Here is a 20401-nt window from a genome sequence, read left to right on the forward strand (position 1 = left end):
GTTGTGTTCCACCAGCGTTCCTGCTTTTATTTCTTTATTCTTTACCATGAAACCAGAGTCAGTGGCTTAGATTTGTGTTTTGTTTTCCTCTCTCAACAGTTGAACACCCCATGGGGGGCGGAAAGCAGCACAGGGGGCCTTTCCAGGGGGTCCGTGTGAAGAACTCGGTGAAGGAGCTCCTGCTACACTTCAGGAGCAGCAAACAGATGTCCTCGGGCTCTGCCGCGGAGGAAGGCAAGGTAACCCGCATTTTTCAGCACTGACATAATTGCTTTTCAGAGTTACTGAAGTTGGCAAAAAAAAAAAACCCCACGCGATAAACGCTAGAAACGGGCTGGCAGCTTTATCTGATGTGGATGGAGTCAGTGTTTTTCCTTTTCAATACGTAATGGAAGAACAGAGCTGGGAAGAAATTAATGAGAAGGCTTGCTGTAGGAAAAGGAGGCAGTTGAAAATGTACTTACTGAGCTTTATTTTAAGGGATAAAGATACGTTTGCGTTATGAAACCACAGAAACTCCCTGATAAGTCGGATGAGGTCATTCATTGCAAGAGTTGGGGAATCTTCTCTGAAGAGAAGCGTTTGTCATGCTGTTGCGCTGCTCCATGTGGAGCATGTGGTATAAAGGAAGAGATCCCTCCAGTCTGAAAAGGCAAAAACGGTAAAAAAAAATAATCAGGGAATTCTGGGAAGATTAAACAGGATTTTTTTTTTTAGAATAGTCTTTCTGAGCGTCTGTTTGTGACATTCCTAGATAAGTGGTGTCACAGGAAAATTTTTGCATAGAAAAGTTCATAGCATTGAAGATGTATAAAATTGACTGGCTTGTTTATGTAAAAAAAAATAAAAATCCTCAGACTTCAATAAGAAACAATATCTTTCTCTAGATTTTCTGGAGTTTTGTGGTATTGTAACAAATAGCTTTAAAAGCCTTAAGAAAAATGGTGGTTTTCATTTAAGTTTCATAAAAGTAGTTCCATTTTCTAACCTTAATTAAAAGCAATTAAAATAAGGTTAGACAATCATGTACTAGAATTAGTCTATACTATATTTTGTGTTTATAGAAGCAAGTCTCTGCTGCTTCTTGTTTTTGTTTATTTTTCCTGAAATAATATTATAATAATGCAGTAATCTGTATTTTTCTCAAAAGGCACAAGGAGGACTGGTGAACTACGAGCAGTACACAGGTAAAAAACCCTTTTTTCTTTTTTTTTTCTCTTAAATACTCTGCAGTAAGATCATAAAAATGGATTGTAAAAGTAACTCCAAATGGATTCTAAATTTGTTTTCTTTTCATCAGAGCTGAAGAGCATACTAGGTCACAGTGGCAAAAGAAAGGCTCCCGAGCTCCTTTCTGATGGACCTTCTTTCAAGCGCCAAGCTAATGTTCATACACACCTCCTGGTAAGCTTGTGGTGATTTTATTTCTCACGTTGCTGTGTGTGATCAGAAACTGCCAGATACAATTATACCTTTAATTTTCTGGGGCTTGTTTTGAGGTGTTTTTTTTTTTTTTTCTTTTTTTTCCTCACAGACACCACCCCAGACACCAACTTCTATGGATAACATGGAAGAGACGCATAAAAATGACCCAAAGCATGACAGCAATTCTGATCTTCTTCAGAACATTATAAACATCAAGAACGAGTCGAGCCCTGTTTCTCTGAACACGGTGCAGGTTAGCTGGTTGCACGCTGTCTCCAGTCACGGCTCGCCCAGTGAACAGTACCAGGACAGCCTGGGAACACAGGCTTTCTCCCCGTCCCAGAAGTACCAGGTGTTCCAAGATCACACCTCCCAGCATATGCTTGATCCCCCGCAGCATTACCAGTTCTCTCCGTCGCAGAACCAGGATTTGTCACAGAGCTATCCTTCGGATGCCTCCCTGGAGTACAGGCCGTTTGCTGCCAATGACCAGTCTCCTGGCTACCAGCAGAATACTTTCGAGAGCCATGAGCTGCAATACTGCCCATCACAGAGCTTCTCCTCTCTCTTGAATGACTCTGAAGGCTCGGAGGGAATCTCCGGTCCCCTCCAGCCGATGACCAGTGCCCACCCGCAGGCTGATGTTGGCCCCCATGCTCCGAACTTCAGCTTGCTTTCCAATAACATCTGTGGTAATCTGGAGCGCAGCGTCTCTTTGGTTACTTTGAATGTCCCTCTACCTGACCAAAACATTGCCAGAAGCACAGCGCAGCTGGGCAAGTCATTTTTTCAATGGCAAGTGGAGCAGGAGGAAAACAAACTGGCAAACATCTCTCAAGACCAGTTCCTTGCAAAAGACTCAGATGGAGACACGTGAGTGCTATTTATCTCGGTGTTTCTGATGTGGAAGGTGGAACAATATTTCTGCTTGGGTTTTGGTGCACCATGGGGTTGCAGTGGAAGCTGATCATCAGCGGTGCTTGTGTCATGAATGCAGTAGTTTTGCTAATCAAATGAAAGGTGTGCTCTTGCTGATGGGCTGTGATACACAGAGCTGCAGCACATTGAATAGATAAGGTGTTTGTATCATCTGATTTCATGTACCTATTGTTAGACTTTTATCTAGTAAATGGGGAGAATTGATTTAGATCCTTTAAATTGCCCCATGAAGGAGATGCCTGTGTTCCTGTCCTAGTCACCCAGAGGAAGTCTGAAGCTGGTAGTGTAACACCACTCCCAGATGTTTGGATTTCTGTAATGACTCGAACCCTGGTTTGTATGGTGGTGTAACTCTGTTTTTCCCTCTCTTTCCTGCAGGTTCCTTCACATTGCAGTTGCCCAGGGCCGACGAGCTCTCTCCTATGTTCTTGCGAGGAAGATGGCTGCCCTGCACATGCTGGATATTAAAGAGCACAATGGCCAGGTGAGGTTCTCAAAATCTTTGCACCTGTTTTGTGCACCTGAGTGCTCTGTGTGTCTGGACCTTGAGGAAGATGTGGTGAAATGCTTATTTAATATTAACCCTGAGATTTACCCTGCATACTAATATTAACCTTGAGCTATTAATACTTCTTGGGATCACCTTGAGCTGGTAAAACTGTGCTCTGCTTCATTTGCCCTGGCTTCCTGGTATTCATAATCACTGCTTAAATAATACCAGGTAGCTAGGGTTTTTATTTGTTTTAGTTGCTCTTTCCTGTTAGAGATCAGATGACTAATAGTTTAAATTTTCTTCTCGATGTTTGCAGAGTGCTTTCCAGGTTGCTGTGGCTGCCAATCAGCATCTCATTGTGCAGGACTTGGTTAGCTTGGGGGCTCAAGTCAACACCACGGACTGCTGGGGTAGAACGCCGTTGCATGTTTGTGCCGAAAAGGGACATGCCCAGGTCCTTCAGGTAAGAACCAGGCAGGCATAGTTCTGCCCCGTCTGTAACATCTGTACTTTGTATTTGTTGTCTTGGAAAATCTGAAGACACCACTCCTCCTCTTACCTTGCTCTCTGTGTAGCCTTGTGAGTCTCAGGGCTCTACAGTAATGACTTAAAGTGAGACTTGAGTTTCACATTACGGTTCTCACTCATGTTTTAGAGTAATTTGGTGGAATCCTCTAGTATACAAAACCAATAAGTCTACTCTTAATGCCATTATTTATTGGAACTTTGTTGCAGTAAGACTTGTACAAGCTTGAGGAAGCAGTGTGGGGTTTGGATAAGACCTAAACGCATATCTGTTCCCACTTTTGTAGGCAATCCAAAAGGGAGCCATGGGAAGCAATCAGTATGTGGACCTTGAGGCAACAAACTATGATGGTGAGTAGTTAAGAGTTTATAATTTACGGAGTTACTGGATGTTACAATGTTTTATGGCTGCTGATGTGAATGTTATCCTGGGTAGAGAAGCAATAAAATGGAGAATATCTTTGCCAGGTTGAAATTTACAGTTACAATTAAAATTACATTACAGTTGGCATATCAGTCAGATAAAAACATGGTTAGTCTGTGCCTGTCAGGGCCTCTTCCATCTTACATATGTGATTGCTGTGTTTGGCATGGAAAGTGTAGATGGCTGTTGTTAAAAATGTGTGAGTGCCAGCGATACATTGGTGGATACAGAAGCAAGAACCTCTGATACCAGAGAGCTGTTTCACTTGAGCCACTTTCCATATAATAGCTCTTTCTAAAGTGCACTTTGTTTAAAAAAAAAACACCTCAAAAAACAAAACAAAACAACAAACGAGAAATAGATTCTTTAATTATCTGCTGGCTGAGAGCTCACAGCAGGTTGCTACTTACCTCCTCTGGCGATGGACAACCCAAATCCTGAGCCATTCAAGAGCAATGACTGTCACTTCAAATGTGGAGCCATCCCTGGGCTTAACAGGGAGAGAAGCTCCTTTATCCATCCTTCAAACCAAGCAACCAGTCCATACTTCTGTGTTGCATTTGTTCATTAATGATGCTTTTTTTTTTTTTTTACTGTTAAGGTTTGACAGCATTGCACTGTGCTGTTCTGGCCCATAATGCTGTGCTGCATGAACTGCAAAACAGTCAGCCACCTCACTCCCCTGAGGTCCAGGAGCTTCTGCTGAGAAACAAGAGCCTGGTAGAAACCATCAAGACTCTAATACAGATGGGAGCATCTGTTGAAGCGAAAGTAAGTGCAGCGACTTTGTGAAGTGACAGATCCAGAGACAGTGTAGAAGCAGAACATGTCCCTTTCTCCCACGCCACATCTAAGCTTTATTACAAAGGAAGTAGACTAATTTGAAAGCTTCCCTACAGCTTAATTTACCCAGGTGGAATGAGAATGTTGTATATATTCAGAACAAGGTATCATCAATGCAAATGAACCATGGGGAAAGGGAGGTGACAGTCTAATTTCTGGATTAAGAATGATGCTATGCTGGCTGCAGCTGGTTGTGTCTTAAAAGTAAGAATATGTTTGGAGCACTCTGAGGTATCTGTACTAATAGGGCACTGATGATACCTTGTTCTTGAACTGCATAGTTTAATTAAAAACTCCTTCCCTGTCCGGTTTAGGTCTGTGCTGGGCCAGATCATTACTTGGTATATATAACATTTGATATTTTGCCTTTGTAAGCTTACTGCCAAATGAGATCTGGTCCATTGTTCCTTAGATAGTCATATTAGAATATATATTCAGATTGACTTTCAGTGACTTGTAGTGCAAATATGTTCAACACCCTGCAGTTACTCTACTTTCTGTTTTATTTGTGTGCATGTTCACCCTGGATAGGTGAAGCACCTGCAGGAAAGACTAACAATTTCTTTTCTAATAGGATCGCAAAAGTGGTCGCTCAGCTTTACATTTGGCAGCAGAAGAAGCAAACCTGGAGCTCATTCGTCTCTTTTTGGAGCTGCCCAACTACCTCTCTTTTGTTAATGCAAAGGTACGATGATTTTCCCGGAATGTAGATATAATCTGGGATGTGCACTGTGTGGCACCATGGGTGTCCTGAGAGGCATGCCTCTGCCTTTCCTTCATGGAGTTCCTTTGTCTTCTCCAGGCTTACAATGGCAACACAGCCCTCCACGTGGCTGCCAGCCTGCAGTATCGGGTGAGTCAGTTGGATGCTGTGCGCCTGCTAATGCGAAAGGGAGCTGATCCAAGTGCCAGAAACTTGGAGAATGAGCAGCCAGTTCATTTGGTTCCTGATGGCCTTGTAGGAGAACAGGTAAGAGAAAAAATAAAAAAATCAAACAGCCCTCTCCTCTGCTCCCCATCTGTGCCCATCTACAAAAAACCTTATTCCTCTCTAAGAGTTTCTTCTGAGTTTTGAGTTGTAGCTTTTAATGGAAAGATTTAGCAAATGCCATTTTATTTGGGGATCTTTGGTTTTAATGTCAGGATCAGGCAGAATATACAAAGACCTGAAATTATAGGTTCCACTTTCAGCTTTTCTTTTTTGCATCTCAGAAGCTTTTTCTTGTCAAGCTAGGTTTTTTCTTTGTAACATTGCAACATACTAGAGGTAATATCCCTTCTCTTGTCCATCTCAGTATGGTGTGAGATCATGCTTTGGTTGCTTTTGTCATAACTGGTAATAACAGTTCTTAGGCCTGAATAACAGATGAAGAAAATCCCTTTTTCTGAGGAGGTATAGAAATACATGATGAAAAAGGTGACTCTTGACCTAAGAAGTTAGTAACTTAAGCGACTGTGTGATTCTGTTGCCTTCCATTGGTTCAAATGCTGTAAAATTGGATCAGTTCTAGTGTAACTGAACTCAGAACCCAGGCTTAGATAAATGAGGAATGCAGAACTGGGTCTAGGGTTTGTTTGTTGGTTGTTTTTTGTTTGTTTGGTTTTTTTTTTTTCAGATTATGACTCACTTCAGGATAATGAATACTAATGTTTTGTCTTTTTCTCTTCTCCAGATAAGACGTATCCTAAAAGGGAAGGCGATTCAGCAGAGAGTGTCGCCGTTTTAAGCTCCATGTTTCTTGGAGTTCAGCAACTCACACTCACTGTCAGTCAGGCAGTCCTAATGTATCTGTAAATAGACCATTTGCCTGGTGTGGGCAAATGTTAGTTGTTTCTATGAAACAAAAGTATTTTGTTCACTATCATATAGTGGGTTATAGAAGAATAAAAAAAGAAGACAGAAAAAAACAACAAAAAAACCCCCCAAAACCCAACAATCAACTTCCTCTGAACAAATGGGAATGTTTCATTCCCAAGGACGTGGAACGTTTGCCTAGATGCATGGATTTCATGGGAAGACTGATTTTATTTAAACAATCATACAGATAACTTCTAGACAAGGACAACATGACAGGAAATCTTTTTATTTAGAGAGGGCTGATACTTGTCAACATTGCAGAGGTTTTTTGTTGTGTTTTTAATAACACTTAAATACTAAGTGCAAGAGAAATCAAGTATTTTTGAAGTTGAATGTTTATTTATGTAACTTTGTAGCTTTCTTCCAGTACCGCATGCAGGGTTGTATATAGTCACTGGCATTATTGTACAGCTGTATTGTTCTAAGAATCTATTGATTACTTGTGGAATGAACTGAAGAAGCAAGTGCCTTGATTTTGAACTTGCAAACTACATATTGAGTTTTAATACTATACTGGTAGAAATCAGGTAAATTCTGTTGTTTTGAAAGACTGAGGACCGAAAGTAGAGTTAAGGTAGATTGTCCCTAGCACTGATTGGTGCATGCTTTTGGAGTTGTTAATAAAACATGAAAAGCCATGCTTCTTCAGGGGACTGTATCAGTCTTTTCTCGTACCCAGTAGAGGTTTTCTTTTGACGGGACAATAGATTGAGGGAGAAAGGTCATGACTTACATTGTATATAACTTTGTTGTACTTCAAGGAATATGATCCTGATTCAGTGAAATTATTTAGCATGTACTGAACTGTTGATGTATGCTGAAATCTCTCCGCCTTAATTATCATACTTCAATATGTGTAAGCCCCACTAGTGTCAGTAGGACTTGAGCACATGCGTAAGTAGTTTGCTGAATTGGGCTCTAGTTAATTCTAGAGACTTAGTGTTTTTCACCTCCTAAGCAGAGTTAGTCCATTTATGGTTTTACCTTATAGGTATAGTGGCTAGCCAAGTAATATTGAAAGTTAATGTTTTTCTATTTTTTAATAATTATGGGTGTGAATGCAAAATATATACTAATGATGCTATATACTTGTGGTCTGTTGGAGAAAACTTCCTCCTCTTACCACTTTCTGAATGATCCCTGCTGGGCTGTAATCCAGTCATATGTTCTCTGTCTGGTCTTTGCTCTTAAAACTGTGTTTGCATCACTTGCTATTCTCTGCCATAACCATTAGTCTAATTGTGCTGTTTTGACAAAGTATGTCTTGTAGACAAGCTAAGTGGAAAAATCTGATATATGGAGGCCTAGTTGTGATGTATTTCTTGAAGGGTCTCATGTAACTTGTGTTTGAATAAACCTGCTAATTGAATTTTGGTGGTTACTGTCTGTGTATAAATGCTGATGAAATGAAGCTTGAGATAAAACTGATTTAGCATGGAAATACTGCGAGACTGGTGACTGTCCATTTGTTAAGAGTGAAATGAAATCTTTCCACCCTGCTGTTTATGCTTTCTCTTGTTTGATGCTGGTTTTGAAGCTAGTGCTTGGGTGTTTTGGGTCATGCACCATACAGTTGTATTGTCTCTGTATTTAGTAGATGTGCCCCAAATAGAGTTAATAGTCACTAGATTATCCAGATTGCAGGTTGTTACCTGAACACTTGTCCCTGTATTCTTGAAAGAATTAGAACAGTTCTGAAAATGTGTTTTCCCCATGACTTCCTTGCCTTGGTCCTCAATTCTTACAGCTCAGGTACAAGCAGTCACCTTAGCATGGGTGAAAGTCTGCATGTCCAAAAGAGGCTGTGTGCATGGGGAAAGACTCTCCTTGCTGTGTGCATGGGGAAAGACTCTCCTTGCTTCACAAATAAAAAGATGGGCTCTGAGCTGGCCATGAACTTTCCAGGAGCAAGAACTGTCATCACAAACTGTCCTTGCTGAGCACTGACCTGATGAGATGGCAACAGTCAAGAAAAGCAGATGACACATTAGGATCTGTAGGAAAGGAATGGAAGGAAAACAAGAGCACTTCTATGCTAGTGTATAAACCTGTTGTCCACCCTTGCCTTACTGCTGTGTGTGGTTAGAGTGTCCCCTCAGATGAAGGTGTTTTAGTATTGTCAGAGGTCCAGAGGTATGAAGGACCTTCCTTGCAGGGAGCAACAGAGCAAACTGGGATTCTCAAGCTGCAAAAGCCATGGCTGACAGTATGACAGGCCTGCAGAGTCACGTTGGGCCAGAGAAACTGGATCATCAGGCCCGAGAAACTATCGGAATGAACTGCTCAGTGTCACTTCCAGAATGAGAGCTGGAGGCTATTCATGAAGGCACCAAGTGCAGACCAGACAGCAGGATATGATTCCTTGAGATTGTTGAAGAATGTGGTAGAAACAGGACACTTGATCTAGTGGAAGATGTCCCTGTTCATGTCAGGGGAGTTGGAACTAGATGATCTTTAAGGTCTCTTCCAACCCAAACCATTCTATGAGTCTGTGTGGGGAGGGCCTGGATGCATACTTAGAAAAAGGATCTATTTGTGGAGAGTTATTAAGAGATTAACCATGTGAGGCAGCCCTCTGTGTTGAAGGGTGAGGTGCTGTACTGCAGGCTCGCCCTGCTCTTAGCTCTTCCTTGGGGACTTGCTGTTGGACACTCTTGCAGACCTGATACCAGACTAGATTAGAGCATTTGCTTAAATCATTGTGGTTAAACTTTTAGTGGTTCATGGGTTCAGTCTGGCTCCACTGATACTGGTTGCACCTTTCATAAGAAGAAAACTTAGGAAAATTATCTTGCAGCCAGTTGAGTGCTTCAGGGGAGCGCTCACAGATCCTTTGCTTTGCTCCTGCTCTGTGCAGAGACTTGTCCCTGAAGTCCCAACAGTGGGTTTTGTTGCTGAGGTAAGGTGAGGGAGAGAGGAGGCTGTACATCTAGCAGATAAGAGTGGGAAATGATGATGGAGACTGAAAATGGGATTGAATTTCTAGTTAGGGTATGCAAAAATGAAATGGCACCTCTTTATGTGAACAGCTAATTGAGCCTAGATTGTGTTGAAGATGCTGTCATCTGCACCTCTCGCTGCAAGTGACCCTACCTTAGTGTGGTGGGCTTTTTTCTTTTTTTTTCTTTTTTTTTTTTTTTTTGAATGAGAAGCCTGAGATAGTATTATTTCTGCTTAATTTCCATTTTCTTTATAAGAGGTGATTACATAGGAAGAAGAATTGATGATGAGATATTCTGGCCCTTCAGATCAGCCCAATCTGACTGCCTGGCACTCTTTTCTGGGTGGTGTTGATTGAGTCATCTCACACAAGGATAAAGTACCTTGGGCTTTTAGGGGTGGCAGAGCATAAGTGTGCCTTCAGTCAATGTCTGAGCATGAAGCAGGTGCTGCTGGTGAGAAGCATTTAGCAGGTGGTGTGGTGCTGTCAGGGGCACTTATGCCCTTAGAAAAGGGGAGATGGAAGCGTTTGAAGCTAATTTAACCTGCCTAGAGCCTAATTTCACTGTCTCAAGAGCTCAGGAGGCAATTTCACAAGGAAGCATCCCTACTCTGAGCTGAACTGACTCATTTTTCTCTCCTATGATATCGGGAAGTTCTGGCATATCTGACATGATATATAACTAGTTATTAGAAACAATCCCTTTTTACTGAAGGGCAAGTGACACCAAGTATTTAGCAGGCTAATAATGTTTATGTGAAAACTTATGGTGCTGGGAAAGTGCTGAATAGCTTTTATTGACACGGACGCAGGCGCACCATTTATTTCTCTGGTTGGCGTAGAGGCAGAAGAGACTCTGGCTTGGGTCCGAGTAGGGATATTAAGACACATGGAGCTTTGTTCCCAGGATGTTTCTGATTTGTTTGTCTAAGTAAGCCAAACCTCAGGAAAGGGTTGCTTTTTGATCTTTGTGGGCTACTCATCAGACTGGAGTTTGTGGAAGGTGGCATCCATGATTTACAAGAAATGTGTTCTGCTTCTGGGGATGGAAAAAATACGTTTCCCACATTTATTGCTCATTTTATATTTTTATCAGAAAAAGAAAACATAGCCAGGAAGTGCATTCTTAGAGAGGCTGGGTGTGGCAGAAGTGACTGCAAAGATACCACATGAACTGCTTGTTCTTCTCGCCTGACTGTTTGCTTATCTGGTTGCTTTTCTCTTAAAAATATATATACTCTCTTGTGTAAGGGAAGAACTGAGGATGATTAAAGTGCAGTGAACATGGGAAGATAAAGAACAGGTTCCTGCAATCAGGTATCTGCCAAAAATTGACCTGGTCTTCCAGTGCATTCAAAACAAAGTCTTCTGCTGTTACCTATTACCTTTCTTGAGTATTTGGTGGTGGTCTTGGCCTGAGATACTGGTGGCTTGGGAGAGTCATACAACTGACACCTCATCAAGTTGATTAAGTGTCATCCAGCCTCCAATAGTGCTATCTTTCACTTTTCATGATTAGGACAAGGACCAGCATTGCTGGTGCAGACACTGGCCTCTGCCTGGGTTTAGAATGGGAAGCAGCACCCCAAGATGTCAGGGCAGCATCTCCCCTCCCTTCCCCACTGCCCCTGGGGTGCAGTGGGGGCTTGCATGGCAGCATGTTGCTACCTTGAGAGAAAGCCTTTCTTAGTATCTTCAAATTGCTTCTAGAAGATGACATACTAATTGGAGAGGAGAAATAAGAGTTTGCTCAAGGGATGGACAGGTGATATTTCTGCCTTTAAATGAGGCAGAACTAGCCCCTAAAGGAAGCTGTTCCTGACAGGTGGCTTTGCTATCTGGGAATGCTCATCCGTACACAAAGCCCATATGGAGAGCTCTGTTTCCTGGCAAAATTTCCTGACTGTTGCTGGCTAATAGACCAGTTTTTAGTCTTACAGTATTTCTTTAGATCCAGTCACTGTTAGCAAAAAACCTCAAAGCAGCACTAATGAAATTGGGAACCGTGTGGAGATGTTACACCAGATGTTGTCTCTTTTCAAATAGTTGGATTTGGGGTTGGTTTCTCTTTCAAGTGCCTATCTTGGTCTTACTGGAGAAAGGTAATATATCTTGGGCTATACCTCAAGGCAGCACTAATGAAATTGGGAACTGCACTAGCATGGAGATGTTACACCAGAGGTTGTCTCTTTTCAAATAGTTGGATTCGGGGGTTGGTTTCTCCTTCAAGTGCCTATCTTGAAGGAGATTGGCACTTGGCACTCCTATTACTGGAGAAAGGTAATATATCTTGGGCTATGTTTGTTCAGTGTGTATTTGTTTTCAGCTCTCGTGATTAAGAGGCGGACACAAAAAGTCTTTGTTTTACCTGGCAAACCTTACTCTTAGCTCTGAAAAGGCAATCTAGGCTGTCGTGTTAGAAAGTGGTTGCAGCACTAACCAACCTGTACTTCACACGTGGTTTTTGTCTAAGTTTCCGTGAAATTTCTCCCTTCCCCTTTGCTAGTCAGAGAGCCTGAGGGAACGATGAATAAGGTGGTGCTTTAGATTTAGGAGGGGGAGCAGACAATTGAAAGAAGTGGCCCATTGCTTCTGGGCTGCAAGTCAGACTGTGAGGAGTCTGAGTGAAATGTCTTCACATGGATGCAGCGCAGAGATACTTTTGCGTATGTTTAATTAAAGCTTGTAGCTCTATTCAGATGGTCTTGGTCACATATGTGACTTTTTAGTAACATGGTAGGTACCATTTGGTAATGTGATAGGTCATGGTACCAAATGTTGTGTGTTGGCTGCCTGTGTCTGGTTTTTAGACCTCAAATAAAAGATCTCTTCAGCAGTGCTGAGGTCTTTCCATTGACTTGACCTGGGAGAGAGGTAGAAGTTGGATCATTTCAATCTGTGGCTCCTTGGGACAGTCTTCAGTCACTACTCATGTGGCTCTCAAGGCCTTTCTGGGAAGGCCCAGAGCTACCCTGTAAGCTTCAAACTCAGGGTTGCCATGAAAGAGGACTGGGACTACATAAACACTGCTGTTTGTGGCCAACCAATAAACCCTGTGGAGCTGAGCAGGTACATCTTGTTATTATCCTCAGGCAGACCACAGGTTCTTGCCCAAGGACTTTCACTCCACTAAAAACAACCCAGTATGTGATGCCAATAAATTTGGGGTTTCTGTAAGAAGTGTTGGAAATTTGAGGTCACAGCAATGAAAGATCTTGAGAGATGCTTATGGTGCTACCGATGACCTTGTCTTTTGCACTGTGCTGCAGTTGCACTTACAGTGTACGAGTAAGAACTGGGTCACCAGTGGCAGACAACGTATGTTTTGGGGGGAAGTGTTTTAGGAGCAATTTGAGGAAAACCATCAAGATAGTAGCATGCTATTATCATTATTCATCAGTAGATTTCCAGGTGGCTTCAAAAGCCAGTAATAATCACTAATCCCATCAGCTAGATAAGAAACCAGAGACAGAGAAAAGGAAAGAAGCTCTCTGCAGATAACTCAAAAGAACCGCAGGAACTTCATCCAAAGGCAGTGCATGCTTACAGTGATTCTTCTAGTTGTCTGCCCTTTTCTAAATTTGCTGAATAACACAGCAGTGACTGATCTGTAGGTCACTTATGATTCTTCGTAAGTCATTCATGCCTTTGGTGCGCTCACTTCAGAGACCCTGCCTGCGATACTGCTTTTGCTCACTGCTACAATTGCCAGATTGTTCAGATCAGCCATTGGACAAAACTTCAAAAATGAGCTGCAAACTCTTTTTCCCTGAAAAAAATCATCTTTCTAAGCCAAGATTGCTGCAATAGGAAGAGAAAAAGCAGACCTAGACTAGGAAAAAATACACTAGAGCAAATTGAGTATGCTATGGCTGCAGGGAACTCTGAGCTAGACCCATGTCTCCAGTCTCGTTGCATTTTGTGAATGTTTGAGACAAAACTGTGAAAGCCTTTATTAAGTGAGTTGAAATCCTATAAAGAAAATCTAAAATGCTGGTCATGAAACTTGCTTAGTCACTAATGGATTTCTTAAAAAAGAAGGGAGATGATTCAAGCTGAGAAATAAACATTTGTCTTACTGATATGAGCTTTTAATGGTGCTTAAGACATCACCATGAATGCTCTGACAGAACTGTATAAAAGAAGTCTTCCTATTGGGATGGGAGTGGGAAGATTCAGTTCAGGACATGGATGACTTACCAGGAGGTAACTGTGCCATTGGGTCAGCTGCTCCTGTGCTCAGGATAGATGGACTTCTCCTAACAAAAATAACAGGGGAGGGAAAGTGTCTTTAAAAGTGAGCAGATAGGAGCAGATGCTTTACTGCCCAGAACAGATAGCTTTTATCCAGCTCTGTCCTTGCCCCTGGCCCTAGTCACAGGCTCTTACAGTTTTTCATTTTCTCAAACTTTCTCACACATGCCTGTGAATAAAAAACATGCATATGTAGAGTAAGTTTATAATATAGATCAATTTATTTTTGTACTCTGTAGAATTGTATGTATATATGCATGCAAAATGTAAGTATGTAAAATGTATTGTGTGGGAGTACATAAGACAGCAAAACTCTTTCAAGAAGATTAATCTTTTTATCCAGTAGTTCATTACTTGAGAAGTTTTTACTCTCTTTTGTTAAAAATAGAAACTTTTCCCATACTGTTCCCTTGGAATTGCAAATTGAACGCACTAGTAAAGACCTGTAGCAAAAAGCAAAGCTCTATGGGGAATAAAAGTCTGGGTTCTAATGGTTTTCTATCCTGAGAATGAATGCCAACGTCAACTCTCCCATGCCTAGTAGGATGAAACACAATCCTTGGCCATTGGTGAGGACCCTAATGTCCTCCCTGTTTCTCTCTCACTAAACTCATAAATCTGTATGTCTAGATGAACTAATAAATCTTGCAGTCTCCCCTCTCTGTTCCTGTGAGGAGGACCCTAGGAAAGGTGTTTTGGGTGCACTTTGTGGCACAGAGGGCTGAGTTAATGCTGCCAAGGGCTGAGCTGCTGCCTGTAAAATGACATACAGTGTGTAGAGCAACTTTTAACCCTCACCCAGGGTTGAAACCTGCCTGTGCAACCAGTAGCGCAAAGGCAGATACCTTTGTACTTTATTAGAGACACAGTGAACAAAGAATTTTTGTTTCTTCTTCCTTAGCTGTAATAATGAAATTTTATTATTGTAGTGGTTTTATCTGTCTCCTGATGAACATGAATGTTGTCAGCCTCTTTCCCACGCTCTCTGCAGAGGTGTCTCAAGGCGCTTCTCTTGATTTCATGGCAGCCCTTTCTTTTCATGCCTTGTGTCCCCAGCTGTAAGTGCAGGCTGGGCTGCAGTGGCTGCGACTGAGCCTGGGGACAGCCGATGGGAGGGAGTGCCGGAGCAAACCTGAGCGCCAGCCTGTGGTCACTGGGCACTGACACCCTTTGGAGTGGCCCCAAGCTCAAGGTTGGGATTTTGAAGCCCCAACACAGAGAGCAATGGGGTGGGTGTGTACCTCTGGCTGCCTGGCTTTGGTCTTTGGGCATGAGTGAGTGAGAGGCGTCATTGCTGCAGGGACAGTGACAGTTGTCCTCTGTTCCTCTGGACTGGAGGGAGCAGGAGCACCAAGAACACATCTAATAAGCTTTATGTGCTTTCTAGGAAGGTGCTGGAAAGATGCAGCAAGAGCTGTGGGAAAGGCAGCCTGCTCCTCCTGCCCTCCCACTTCCCAGTTGATGCTTGGACCCCTCTTTCCCCACTCCCATGGGAGGACAGTCCGTTGCTCTCTAGGGAGGTGCTTGTTTCTTGCTCCTTAGCTGGGACTGCAACTACTAAGCCCTCTTGCCCCTTCCTTGTGCTGTCTGTGCTCTGGAAGCCCAGCAATGGCACCTTCCTTCAGGGATCTATCCCTGGCTGCTGTCCCCTGGAAATGCCCCCTTCTGCCAACCTTGTGGCCATCCCACCCCATGTGTGAGGGGGGATCTTGTGATGGCCTCTGCCCTGAGGAGCTCTTGGTCTAGACATTAGGTGCAGAAACAAACAGGGTCTCTACTTCAAAAAGTTGTGTCTTCCCTGGTCACTGGCTTGATGTCTTCCCAAAGGCCTCCCGGCACAGATGGTTATTTGGAGAAGATTTGCATGAGGAGAGGGAGGAGGCTCAGCAGCTCCATCTGGACCTCCATCAGCTCTTCTCCATTTGTGTACAGAGTTTATATGCTGTTGCTGCTGCGTTGTTGTCCTTGTTATCATGCTGGTGGCTCTGGTTCTTGCTCTGCCTGTTTATTTTTGTTCCATTGTTGAATTTATTGCTCCTGGACTCTTTACTCTTGTTGGCTCCTGATAAATTACTGCTTCTTATTAGCCTTAAATTACTGCCTCTTACCAACCTTTAATTATTTGCTGCCATCATATCTTGGTGCCACATCCTCTTAATTAGTGTTGGAGACTCCTCTGTGCCTTTGTTAAATCCATTAGCTTTGCTTTCAGCTTGCTTCAGCTGTTCTCTCATCTCTCCCTGCCCCTCCTTCCCCATCTCCTTGGGTCTTCTGTTGATACTATGGAGCATCATCCCCATCCTTTATGGCCTTACTGCAACCCTCTTGGCTCACCCTATGCCACCAGCTCCCTTGTTCCTCCATAGCCTGCATCACACCTGCCTTTTTGGGGCTGGAGGGTGTTGGTGGATTTCTTCTGCTCTGTCTTCTCTCTTTCTGCTTTTATACATGCTCTGATGTCCTCTACCTGTACAATTTCCCCCATCTCTCTTCTTGCTTTGATAGTGGGTTGGTATTTTTTTTTTTTTTTTTTTGCTGGTGTCCCAGTTACTTTGGTGGGATACACTTTGCACTTTTCTCATCTTTTTCTGCCAAACTTAATTTTGAAACCTGATTTTTTACTCAAGATGATGCTGATGCCTCTCTGGTGCTTCTTTTCTTGAGCAGCTCCCAAGAGCCTCTATCCTGCTGTATGCTGTTCACCATGTCTATCACCGTGCCTCTGCTCAGGCAGTCAGATCCTGCCTCTCCTGCTGCCTTTGAGCTCTCCACCTCTGGTGCCTGTTTCACCTCCTTGGCTGGTTCCACCTGAGCCCTAATCAAAATCATTTCTCCATCGTGGCTCCCCATTTAGCCACCTTCATTATCAGCTCAGGCTTCCCATGATGTTACAGCATTCGGTTTCCAGTCACCACCCTCTCTATCATGCTCTGTGTTGCTGTTCCCAGAGTCGCAGCCGTTCCCAGCCTCGCCATTGCATCCATCTTCTCCCTTGCCTGTTTTCCCACTTGTGCAAATCTTAACTGGCTTAAGCTTTCCTTTCTAGCACCACCAACATGTTTCCTTTTGTGTCTGCTACTGCTAAAGTGTTGGTTGTGGAGAAGGCAAATTGGAATTTAGGGAGCCTGGAAGAAGAAAGAAACATGGTCAAAGCCAGAAACAGCCAAACCTTGCTGTTGTGACTAGAATTAACCTATTCTACTGTTTTAGTCTCCTCTTCAAATTCCTCTGGTCATAACCCACTGCTGAAATGTTGAGTGCCTGCTTCTCCCCCATGGGCAGGTCCCAGCGCCCATGCAGTCCTGCAGACCTTGTGCCTTTTCATTCCCTTGCACTGCAGGCTGTCCCCAGCCTGCAGCTTGTCCTCCTGCCCACCGTCCTGCCCACCCTGCCTGTGGGACTGTATCTAGAATAGCCACTCTGACTTGCTTTGCATCCTGCCTTTCAACATTGCCTTGGCATTGCCATATCTTCCCAAAATTTGTCTGTGAAGATTTCCAGCTGCTGTCTGTATGCACCTAGAAGTATTTTCTTTGATGTGCCACATCGTCATGGCCTAGGACATGTGCCTCATCGATGCTGTTGACAGAGGCTGCTGGTGAGGCTGGAGGCTTCTGCTGAGACCGAGGAGTCCTCTGTGGTGCAACCCTTGTTCAAGAGCCTTGTTGCCCCCGGCCAGTGCTGTCAGTTCTCAGGACCTGTCTGCTAGCTCCGAGCATTTGGTGAGATTGCGGGAACGATTCTGCCTATGTAAGTAATTACTTTAACTAATATTGTATCTCTTTGCTGTAAAAATGCTCTTTGAGATTGATTAATGAGGAGTGGGTGGAGATAAAATGAACTCTGGTTTTGCAGGTGAAACACCATTCCTTTAAAACAAAATACTCATAATGTTAAAAAAAATAAACCCACTTAAAACAAACCTCTACTTCTTCCTGAGAGTAGATTGTCTCCCACAGAATGTCATATTTTATTTTATTTTTATTTTTAAGCAATGTATTCCCTCCACATCCTTATCTGCCTGTCTTCGGTCTCCCTCTTAATGAAGTGCTAACGTCTTGGGTCACCAGGATGTTGCCCAGTGGCTTCTCCCTTCAAAACATATCAGGTATATGACATAAGGTATAAAAATGCTGTGATATCTTGGGGCAGAGGGACACAGCTTTCTGACTGTGCCTCCATAGTGCCATGGCAGCTGCCAGCTCCTGTTATATCTTGCAGGGCCTCTTGCACAATGAGTTGTTGACTTAACGATAAATCTTCACAAACTCTTAGAACACCCATGTGGAAATTGCTCCCTCTGTAAAGAAATGTTCCCCAGAGCGAGCGCGGTGCCCAGCTTTCCCCGTGCTGTACCCCAGCAGATGGGAGGCTGCTCCTGTGGATGGGTGTCTGTCCTGGTGGGCTGCTGTGGAGGGGAAGGTGCAGCCCTCCTTTGCCCAACGGCCACCAGCCTTGGCCAGGGCTGGCAGAGACCTTACAGATTGCACCAAGCCCAGAAAGAGCTTCCCTGGGTGTGGTTCTTGGCTGTCATGTCCTTATCAGAAAGCTGTGGGGAAATCTGTGTTAGGCCTATTCTCTTGCTAAATAGAAGTTCAGCTTCCAAGTCTGTCAGCCCAGCTGGAAACTTCTTTCCAAGTGGAGGTGCCTTGGGGGGAAGGCAATGCAGAGAAGCACTGCAGCTCTTGCAACCATCCTTGTATCCAGTTTCTAATCCCACCTGCCTCTCTTGGGGCATAACTTGCTAACACCTTAGCAGTACCCATGGTGGTGGGGGAGCAATTCCCACTCTGCTCTTGCAGAGGTCACAACCACAGCGCTCTCTTCTCCAGTGTTGTTAAAGACTGCCTTTTGCTTTTTATCCACAAGACTTGCTAACCAGAAAAGAAGGCCTTATGAAACAGTTAACAGTTTTGGAAATACCTGATCATTTTGATTGTATGACACACAACACCCTTGGGAAAAAACCCTGGAACATCAGTGTAGTGTGCCCTTTTCTATAGATCCCTCATGCCCTGTGGCTGGTTGGAGTGAGGATGGGCTGTGACGCTGAGACTGATGGTTAAGCTGCAGATGTGGAGACAGGGCTGCTGAGGGGAAGATGGATGAATTAAGTTAAAAAAATCTGCACCTGGCAGCAATCCAATGCCTGTCTGTCTGCCTTGGCACGCTCTGTGCTGGGAAGGGTGAGGAGCAGGAGGGGCACGAATGGCGGGATACGCCTTGGCACCGTGGCAGGGCGAGCATCGTGGCCCCGGCGGAAGTGGGTGGGAGGTGATGTGAGCCTGGGAGCTCTTGGCGGCATGGCCCAGCTTGCTCTCTCCTGCCCTGCCAGGCTGTGGTCCTGGCTCTTCCTGCTTCTTTTCCATTTCCCATTCTCTCTGTTGCTTTTCTTTGCTTCCTGATGAGCTAAACCTTGTTTTGGAGGGAGAGGGGCACTGGTGGAAGTGAAAGAGACCCACAGCAGTGGGGGGAGCAGAGGATTGCTCTTACAACTTTCTTTTGCCTCTCCCTTTCCTGCTCTCAGAGGAACAGCAAAGCAGCTCTCATGTCCCAGAGGCACGCAGGAGCTTGCCTGGCATGCTGGCACCAGGAGGATGCTCTCAGACCCCAAGGTGATCTCTGATGGTGACCCCACTCCCAAAGCTGTTCATGCAAGTGCGTGTGTGAGTGGGCATTTTGCATGTTTGTCCTTTGGCCTCAGCCCAAAAAAAAACCTGTGAGGGAAAGCGTATCATCATGCACAGCCTGTCCTGGAGCTGTGTGCGAGCTCCTGAGGTGTGCGTGGGCATAAAGGGCTGCGTGGTGGGCACCAGATTTGGTGTTAATTGTCATAACATCACATTAGACTCCTGGTGTCTCTAGTGCAAGGATTTTGGAAGAGCGACTCTCCAGCACTATCAGAAGACATGCAAATGCATGCAGAGCCAGCTCATGCACCCAGCAGGGAACAAGCCTTCCCTTAAGGTAGGAGTGGGTGGGCTTGCTGGTTGTCTGGGCCTGAGAGGTAGGAAACACCCCAGCGTCAGTCCTGGCTCCAGAAGTAGGCAACACAACTGTGCTGGTAATTGCAAGCCATGCAGGGACTTTTGACAGCCCTACCCCACACTGTCTCATCCCTGTCTGGAAGGGAAAGGATGTTTTTCTGCAGTGGAGGACGGGGAACTGCAGTCTCTTCTCCATTTGGTCCACATCCAGTTAAGAGCATGAGGAGTGGCTCTGGCACAGCTGGCTGGGGGACAACATGCCTTAAAACCCTTTTCTTCTTGACATTTCTTAATCCATCAGCCATTGCCTTAGTGGCACGAAGACAGTAAGGGCAACTTCTCCCAGGAGAAATCATGCATGGTGGGGGTAGCTCAGTGCAGGGCAGAGAGGGGGACACAGAGGCTCTGCCAGCTCCCCTCTCCCTCCGTGGGAAAGGCTGCCGAGGTGCTGGGTGCCAGCAGCACCCTCTCCCTTGGGTGCTGGGCCCTCAGGCTTGTCTGCTTCCCTTGGCAGCCATCCGGGTGACTCCTCCAGCACCATCCCTGCATCAGTCACACACAGCTTGTGGGTGTTGGTGCGGGGGTCAGTAATGATAAATGGGGTTATTTTGGGGAGGGATAGTGTGGCAAGCTGCCAACAGCTGGTTGGGAAAAAAAATCTTGTTTCTCTGAAGGCAGTTTCTCTGAACAGAGTACCCTGCCCTTAGGGAAA

General features: G+C 44.3%; 1 protein-coding gene across 1 annotated transcript; it reads left to right on the plus strand.

Annotated features, from left to right (window-relative positions):
* The first annotated feature begins 110 nt into the window (after window positions 1-110).
* NFKBIZ (NFKB inhibitor zeta) lies at window positions 111-6581 on the plus strand. Its single transcript, XM_010177481.1, has 11 exons — window positions 111-239; window positions 1151-1187; window positions 1301-1404; window positions 1535-2298; window positions 2743-2848; window positions 3174-3320; window positions 3670-3733; window positions 4408-4577; window positions 5224-5334; window positions 5452-5619; window positions 6323-6581. Exons 1-11 carry the CDS (start codon window positions 111-113, stop codon window positions 6374-6376), a joined length of 1854 nt encoding a protein of 617 aa, XP_010175783.1. The 3' UTR covers window positions 6377-6581.
* The last annotated feature ends 13820 nt before the right edge of the window (window positions 6582-20401 follow it).

Source organism: Antrostomus carolinensis, unplaced genomic scaffold (assembly GCF_000700745.2).
Source record: "Antrostomus carolinensis isolate BGI_N321 unplaced genomic scaffold, ASM70074v2 scaffold28061, whole genome shotgun sequence".
Taxonomy (NCBI): Eukaryota; Metazoa; Chordata; class Aves; order Caprimulgiformes; family Caprimulgidae; genus Antrostomus; species Antrostomus carolinensis.

Coding starts and splice junctions, on each gene's coding strand:
- NFKBIZ (XM_010177481.1), top strand. CDS start 111: ATGGGGGGCGGAAAGCAGCACAGGGGGCCTTTCCAGGGGGTCCGTGTG. Junction 1,188..1,300: donor GAACTACGAGCAGTACACAG/GTAAAAAACCCT, acceptor TCTTTTCATCAG/AGCTGAAGAGCATACTAGGT. Junction 1,405..1,534: donor ATGTTCATACACACCTCCTG/GTAAGCTTGTGG, acceptor TTTTCCTCACAG/ACACCACCCCAGACACCAAC.